Here is a 7730-nt window from a genome sequence, read left to right on the forward strand (position 1 = left end):
TATCTTTCTTTTTATCTTCAATTGCATGGCTGAAAGAAAACAGCATTAGAATCTCTTTTAAATACCAAAAAATAGTGGCATATTTGAGTCCTTACTACTGGACAAATTTTGCCATTCACATTGGCAGGAGCTGTTCTGTCACTGACTTAATTACTGACAGGCTGCACCTTGGGAGGCAGCTGATTGTTAGTTGCTTTGTGGACAAATGGTGTCATAAAAGGTTGGGCAGAGGACAGAGTTTCATGGTGCATGTCTGGTGAAAAACAAGTGGTTCACTTGTGCTTGTACTGGTCAGTAGGTGTAGTTTGTTAGCTGTTAAGCTAACTTTAGACACCAATACATCAACAGCTATGGCTTTCAAGACGATGTTTAGGTAGGTTGTTGTGGTTGATCGCACATCAGGTTTTGATTTTTGAGCTATCTTTTCACTTTTTGTTTTGTAACTACAGTGTGGCATTACTCCTGTCCTTGTGGTCCACTGCAGGATGTGACTTCTTCGTGGAAGGTTGGTAGCTCCTTGTTTATCCTACAGTGACTCTAAGACAAGAGTTCTCTATAACTTATGTGTTTCCACAGGTGTTCTTCGACTAGAATGTCATGATCGTTACTTCATGATAGCTGTTGACCTTGCTGCCACTGGAGAAGTTCCTCGCTTTGAGGCTGTAGGTTAGTGTTCCTGTTCTGCTGCAGCTCAGAGCACTGAGGATGGCAATGGTTTGAGACAAATTAGGCTGAACATGTTTATAACCCATGAAATGTCTTTGCTAAATGTTTCTCAGATGGAACTGGAACGTATGCCATCACTGAGTATTATGCAGCAAAATGTGGTTACACTATCAGTATTCTCTCTCTCCTGGGCCTTGTAGAGCTCAGGGCATCCTACTTCAGTTGTCATACTGAGAAGGTACTGAAAGAAACTAGCTTTCCTGACCTTTAGAGAAGGTTCCTTGTTCATCCTGGCTAATATTTCCAACTCTGTTTCAGGGTGCTGACTTTTCATTCAGATTTAACCTGATAACTTCCTATAAAGGAGTAGATGCCTACTATGCACTCAATAAGACCTGTTCACCCCCTCTGCCCTGGTCACCCAGAGAGGTCACCTGTGAGGTCAACTACATGGAGGTGCGTCTTCCTCCCTCCTTAAGCCCTCACCCCTGTTTTTAAACCCTCTAATCATGTTGCCACAGGTATCTGTAAGGAGTGAACTTCCCTGCCAATCTGGGTTAAGTGACGGCTGGAGCACCCTCGGCCCTGTATGTATCAATGATGGCAATTGGTTTTCTGGATTAGCAACTTTCTAATTGTCTGTCTCTACAGCTGTACAGTCCCTCCACTGAAAACTGGCAGGTGACTTTTCAAAATCCAGATGAGCGGTTGCCACCCATGAACCTGTCTCAAGCCCGACAGCAGGGCTACATATTTGATCTTGTCCATGACAGGATTGTGTTTCGTACACCGTATGGTCAACCTGACTCTTATCGTACTGAGGTAGAAGGCCCTTTCCAGCTACTTGCAATGTCCTACTCCCAACATGGTGTTTAACCAGCATGTTGTCTTAGGTGACTGGGGTTCCAGTAGAAGTGGTACATGCAACAGTGTTTTCACGGAAAAGCTGGGTTTTTGTTATGGTTGACCTGATTGCTGCTTGCTCCAAGGGTTTGTAAACTAAGCTGTTTTTTGTTTTTTTTTTTTTACAAAGATGTACAGTTTAGTAAAATGACTTTCTCCAAACAGATGAAGGGTCATATGACAGTGGCTATATGATCTGGGGCACTCCAGAAGCACTCTATCCCAGTCTTGGCAAAACACAGATTAGTTTTGGCCTCAATGGCAACCTTATGGAGCAGGCTGCTGCGGTACAGAAGGGATTTATTATGAAAAGGTATAACTCGACTGTCCAAATTGGGATCCCTTATAATGCTGAAGGAGGCTACAGGAAGGTAAAGACACTTGACTATAAAAGTCTCCTGCATATTTGACTTGCGTCTAACTAAAATCAATTTCAGAGCTTTGTGAATGATGGCCTCTTTGAGTTCTACATCTTCAACCTCTACTTGAAACAAACGTCGGTGGATGAACGCCATGAAGAGACCGTGCTGTGGTTTCACAGGAATCTTGTTACACCCCTCCTGTCATCTCCACTCGTCACTGAAGACCAAACTGATGTAGAAGATGGCACATTCTCAATCAATCTAGGCAAAGTTCCCAGAGATGTTGAGCTGACCTCTGTTCAGCTGAATGGGCAGGAATTTGCAGTGCCCTTCAGTGACTCCATCGCATACACCCTTACAGAAGTCAGACATTCCAACCAAAGCCACAGCTACACTCTGAAGGTGCCATTGCATGACCCAATTGTAATCCAGGAGGTAAGTGTCTTTAAGAACATCATCCAGTGGGGTCATAATGCAAACCTGGTTCTAACATTTTTTATTTTTTTTTCTTAAATATATTTAGTTCTCCAAAGAGAATACAGCCATGTTGCACAAACTGGACATAAACTACACCCTGATCGTCACACCTGGAGACAAGCCATACTACCACACCATCTCAGTCACAGCACTAATGGCTGTCTGTAAGTCATATCCTGACTTCCTTCCATCCATTTTCTAACACCCTTGTCCCTAATGGGGTCAGGAGGGGTCATATCCAGACTTGGTTTCCTTAAATTAAATATTTAGCTTACTTGTTTTGTTTGGCAGCTCCTCCGTCTTTTGATGTGGTCTGTACGGAGTCTGGGATTGACTTCAAGTTGGCTTATCGCTCTTTTGACTTCCTGTGGGATTTCACGATTGGCTCAGATCGACTAACCCCAGCTCTGGCAGCCAACCGTGGCTACACCATGAGCAATGACAGTCAAAGTCTGCTGCTCAGTGTTCCACTGTTCACACATGGATACAAATACACGGTAATATTAGCAACTGGGCCCATCTAGAAAGTTTGAGTTTTTAAGCCTGACATTGAAATTCCTTTTCTTGAAGGATATTGGTCTGAAAGGCTTTCTCGGGACATTTACAATCCTTGTGAGGGATCGTGAAACTGCTGACATCTTGACTTCCACCATCAAGACGTGCCTGTTTAATACCACAGAGTTCATTAGTAAGAAAAGGCTATATTACTGTAATGGAGGTTGCCAGGCTTGTGAATACTAACTGGTGGTTATTTTCCAACAGTGTGTTCAACTAATGGGTGGATGACTGTGGTGGTTGATCTGTCTGCTGTTCCAAGTGATGAGAGGCCAGCACACTTCCATCTCGTGAACAGCCTGTGTGTACCCAAAGAAGTAGATGGTGCACGAGTGCTCTTCTCATTTCCACTTCACAGTTGTGGTTCCACTGTTAAGGTAAAGATTACCCAATATTAAAACTAACTGCAGAGTGTCAAGTGTTTAATACTCTTGTTCCTCCCTCAGTTGGCAAAGGAAAACGTGACTTATCAAAACAAGATTTACTTTGACACTTCTGAGAATGCTGTTGAAGGGTATGTCCTGCAAGGCATCACTTCCTGGCACCACATTCTAGTTGTATCTTAATTTCAGTCTCAACTCTCCTGCCCCCCCACAGAATGACCGTGCAGTGCATGTACCCTCTAGCTAGTCTCCACCGACTCTTCTCTAGCCACAAATTTGAATCTGACGAAGAAGGTGTTGGCAACATGATCCCTTTTGTGGAAACTACAAAAGGTATATTTGCTTGCTTAAGAACATGGATGTAGTTTTAAGTAATGTCAATTAAACTAAATGTATTTCTTAGCTGTTCCAGCTACTGTGACTCCAACTAAAATTACAACCACAGTTGCTCCCCAAATAACCAGAAGTCCCAGCTTGCACCGGCCTCCTTTCTACCCTACTGCTCGTTACATCAAAGTTTACAGGGTTCATAACCAACCTGGCCAGTTCAGTAAAGGTAAGTGAGTAAACTCTTGCAATTGAAACTTTAAACCTGTCTAACTCTTTCTTCTACTTGTAGGGCCTAAGGGAAACTTGCAAGTAAAGAAGCTTCTTCATTATGCTTGAGAATGTTTCATTGAATAAAGCTTTAAGCACTGTTGAGTAACTGTGCCTATTTTTAAGCAGAATGGAAAAAGAAATTGGGCCATTCTAGTGTCCTTAAAGATTATTCTGGTCACTTGGCAAAACTGGCCTGTGAAGCAAGTTTTCTGAAAACTACAACTTGCACTTCATTCTTTACTCTGGATCAGTGTAGAACAGGTGTCAAATGGCACTCTTCAGGATGACTAATACTTTTGTTTTTTCTGAATATTATGCACTACATTGAAATTAGAAAAGCCCACTGGCTAATCTCCTGTCCACCAAGTACATGAGCACAGCAATAATAGAATTCAACTTTATTGTCATTGCACTGTCACAAGCACAAGCAACGAGATGTAGTTTGCATCTATCCAGAAGTGCTCTACGAGATATAAATATTTATTTACAGATGTACAAGACTATGTATGTATGGACTATAAGGGATTATAGCAAAGAGATATAGATATTGTGTATAAATATGGGAGCTATATGCACAGATTATACAAGAATGTTAGGGAATGGATTATATATGTATATAATACAAGATAAATAATGGCAGATAAAATTTACAGGTTGTGTGTGTGAGGATAGTCCATGTGTTATTGTTGTATGAGAGGATAGGGGAGTACAGTCCTTATAGTTTATGTTTTATGTCAGGAGGCGTTCAAAAGCGTGACAGCTGTGGGAAAGAAGCACAATAGCCAGATTACCAATGTAACATTTTTATAATAGCTTGATTCTTTTTGTCCTTTGAAAATGGGAGCCTCAAACTATACAAACTGCTGTCCTGCTCAAACACACTTGAATCAAATGACTGGCTTGTTACCAGGCCTTTGTCTAACTTGATGGCCTGCTGAAGAGGCGATTCAAACTGGTTCAGCTGTGTTGGAGCACAGCTTAACCACAGGTGTCAAACTCCAGTCCTCAAGGGTTGGTGTCCTGCAGATTTTAGATGTGCCACATGCACAAAACACTGGAATGAAATGGCTTAATTACCTCCTCCTTGTGTAGATCAGTTCTCTAGAGCCTTAATGACCTAATTATTCTATTCAGGTGGTGCAGCAGAGGCACATCTAACCGGCCCTTGAGGACTGGAGTTTGACACCCCTGATCTAAACCATGATGCAGGGCAGAGACTCGGTGACTTGGAGGTCTCTCCTTTAAACTGAGAACTTCACCGCGCTTTTTCATCGAACGTATTCTCGTCACTCCACCAGCAGGGGTCGCCAGTGGAAACGCAACAAACGAGCTTGTTTACTTTTGATGGTTCTAAAAACCACGAGTCCGTTTGCGTTTCTTTGAATTAATTAGACGACCATGAGCTACAGCGAAGCACGTTTATTGGTGAGTTTCCCCTCAGACTTTAATGCTTCAGTCGGGGTCTATTAATTTCATTCGCCGTTCGTCCTGAAACAGAGAGCCAGGCAGACCGTCCTGACACCCATCTCCACCAGGACCCTGCAGCACCCGTCCTTCCTGCCTCTTTACATGCCCACACGTTTTCATCACGCCTTTCAGGGAGATGCTCACCCAGGTTGGTCACTTCTATGTTAATGTAAATGTATGAGTTGAGCAACAAGTGACAGCTAATTTCTCTTCAGGTTACCCAATGAGTCCCGTGGAGCTCTTCTACACGGACCCCACTCTGCCCTGCGGGAGGAGGATCTATAATAGCCTGAGTAGGAAAATGGTGAGTCAGTCCATACATCAAGATCTCAGAAAAATTTTAAAAAGTCCGAAGATACAGTTTAAGTGCAGAAACATGGGGAAGACTGCTGACAGGAGAGCAGCAGACGGTTAATGAAACCTTAAGAGTTTCACTGCTAAAGAAGCTGGCTGTTCAGACTGCTGTATCCAAGCATATTTATTTGACATTGAAAGCAAAATGTGTGGTTGAAATGAGATGCGCACACAACAGCTGTGATAGAAATGTTCAGCTGAAGTCTCTTCTGCAAGAAGAGCTTCACCAAATCAAAGTTGCTTTGGGTCCAGTGTGAAACTTCTACAGTCAATGGTGGTTAAAGGAGACTTGTCTTATGCTGGTTTTAGACCACTTTTTTAGTGCTTTATTTTTTCCTCCCGAGTCCAAAGTCTCCAGCATCATCTGAGGACATTTCAGAGGACTTCTATCTGCTGCCGAGCTTTAGGTACTGATTTAATTTAAAAGCAGGACTTGGTACCAGCCCACATTGCCAAAGGTACCGATGCTGCTTTGATAACCCTGCAGAGAATGTTCAAAAGAAAAATGAGATGCTAGAACCAACATTGCAGATAACCTAAAGGCTGCTATCAAAACATCCTGGGCTTCCATCAACCGAGTTGATTGCCTCCATGCCACTGATGCAGTAATTAATGCAGAAGGAGCCCAGACCAATTGCTAAATGTGTGTACTTTACAGAACATGGATATAATATGTATTTGTCTGAAATCTCCGTATTAAAAAAACTTATTTGTCTCTAAATTTTAGGTTTTCAGTAGCTGTAAGTCATAATTACCAGTAGACAAACACAGAAACTTTTCAATTTTATGTTTAAAAACTCAAGGAGCCAAAAAGATTGAAAGGGACACACTTAAAAATATATGAATAATGGTTGATCATTTGCATAAAAAAACAAGCATTTAAAATTTTCAAAATGGCTTGCCACATTAAACTTGGCCCATCTCTTGAAAAGAAGCGTCAATGCTGAGTTTATAAAAACATACCGTAAAGCCTGCTAATTGTTTTCACTTTTCCAATCAGGCTTTTGATTGCTCCCAGCTCAACACTCCTCCCCCCATCATGTCTTCCTGCGTCGCCCCTCCTAACGGCCCAGACCCATTCAGGGCCGGACCTCACCCCACCAACAACCTGGGCAGCCCAGGCTGGAGACTCCAGGGCATCCACCCTCCTCAGGTGCAGCCAAGGTTTGTGGTCATCCAGCTCACTCAGCAGGAGGACCAGGTTATTACCAGCCTGTTGAAACTCCACCACCAGGAGGCGCCCCAGAGCAAGGAGAGAGTCACCGCTGCACAGGCTGACTTCCCAGGAGCTTTAAAGTCAAATCCCAGAGATTTTAGCACAGGTTCACTGGAGGGGGCAAACAAGGTTTTCTGCATTGATGCGTCGGAGGAGCGACAGAAATGGTCAGACGCAGAGTATGAAGCTGCTAACACTCTACTGAGCAGCTTTCAGCAAGTGGAGGATTTAATAGGAAACACAGCAATATCTCCTGATCTTCTGCAGTCCCAAACCTCTCAAACAGAACTAGAATGCCAGACTTTCCCACCATCAGTAACTTGTTACAGTTCACAAAAAGGAAGCTGCATCAAGGAGAACGGAGGCGTCGGGTCTCAGGAGGATATGACCGCGTGTCCAACAGGTTTTGAGAGCAAACTGGAACAAGAGAAGATGGAGGGCAGGTCAGAGGAGCGGATGCTGACAGATTTGGAAGGGGACGCTGTGCAGGTTCTGCTCAGCCTCAGGGAGGCGACGACTTTCGATGCCATGCAGTGACCGTGTCGAACCAAAGGATCGTTTTTGGAATGAGTCTTTGATTTGGTTTTGGAGGCCTCAAACTGGGCAGTTTATCCTCCGAAAAAGACTTCAATTTGTCATTCTTTTTTTTTTACCTAGTTGTAAAATATCTTAAATATATGTTCACGTTTGTACTGTGACATTAATATGTTGTGTTCAATAAAAATGTTTCCTTTTCAAACACGAGAC

General features: G+C 43.0%; 2 protein-coding genes across 2 annotated transcripts; both read left to right on the plus strand.

Annotated features, from left to right (window-relative positions):
• Positions 1-213: 213 nt before the first annotated feature.
• zpax4 (zona pellucida protein AX 4) lies at positions 214-4052 on the plus strand. Its single transcript, XM_028037374.1, has 18 exons — positions 214-373; positions 450-505; positions 577-666; positions 780-904; positions 985-1122; positions 1188-1253; positions 1318-1488; positions 1560-1656; positions 1735-1940; positions 2007-2366; positions 2455-2572; positions 2700-2905; positions 2979-3096; positions 3171-3340; positions 3410-3477; positions 3561-3679; positions 3750-3902; positions 3966-4052. Exons 1-18 carry the CDS (start codon positions 351-353, stop codon positions 4010-4012), a joined length of 2331 nt encoding a protein of 776 aa, XP_027893175.1. The 5' UTR covers positions 214-350; the 3' UTR covers positions 4013-4052.
• A 1074-nt stretch (positions 4053-5126) lies between these two features.
• LOC114157722 (uncharacterized) lies at positions 5127-7722 on the plus strand. Its single transcript, XM_028038869.1, has 4 exons — positions 5127-5371; positions 5444-5561; positions 5629-5717; positions 6768-7722. The coding sequence occupies exons 1-4, from the start codon at positions 5345-5347 to the stop codon at positions 7518-7520; spliced, it is 987 nt and encodes a 328-aa protein (XP_027894670.1). The 5' UTR covers positions 5127-5344; the 3' UTR covers positions 7521-7722.
• The last annotated feature ends 8 nt before the right edge of the window (positions 7723-7730 follow it).

This window comes from Xiphophorus couchianus, chromosome 14 (assembly GCF_001444195.1).
Source record: "Xiphophorus couchianus chromosome 14, X_couchianus-1.0, whole genome shotgun sequence".
Lineage (NCBI taxonomy): Eukaryota > Metazoa > Chordata > Actinopteri > Cyprinodontiformes > Poeciliidae > Xiphophorus > Xiphophorus couchianus.

Bases quoted from the DNA above. Each gene is read 5' to 3' on its own strand.
- zpax4 (XM_028037374.1), top strand. From the start codon at position 351: ATGGCTTTCAAGACGATGTTTAG. The intron at 1,254-1,317 runs GTATGTATCAAT...CTGTCTCTACAG, and splicing joins GCTGGAGCACCCTCGGCCCT to CTGTACAGTCCCTCCACTGA. The intron at 2,573-2,699 runs GTAAGTCATATC...TTTGTTTGGCAG, and splicing joins CACAGCACTAATGGCTGTCT to CTCCTCCGTCTTTTGATGTG.
- LOC114157722 (XM_028038869.1), top strand. From the start codon at position 5,345: ATGAGCTACAGCGAAGCACGTTTATTG. The intron at 5,372-5,443 runs GTGAGTTTCCCC...GTCCTGAAACAG, and splicing joins ACAGCGAAGCACGTTTATTG to AGAGCCAGGCAGACCGTCCT. The intron at 5,718-6,767 runs GTGAGTCAGTCC...TTTTCCAATCAG, and splicing joins ATAGCCTGAGTAGGAAAATG to GCTTTTGATTGCTCCCAGCT.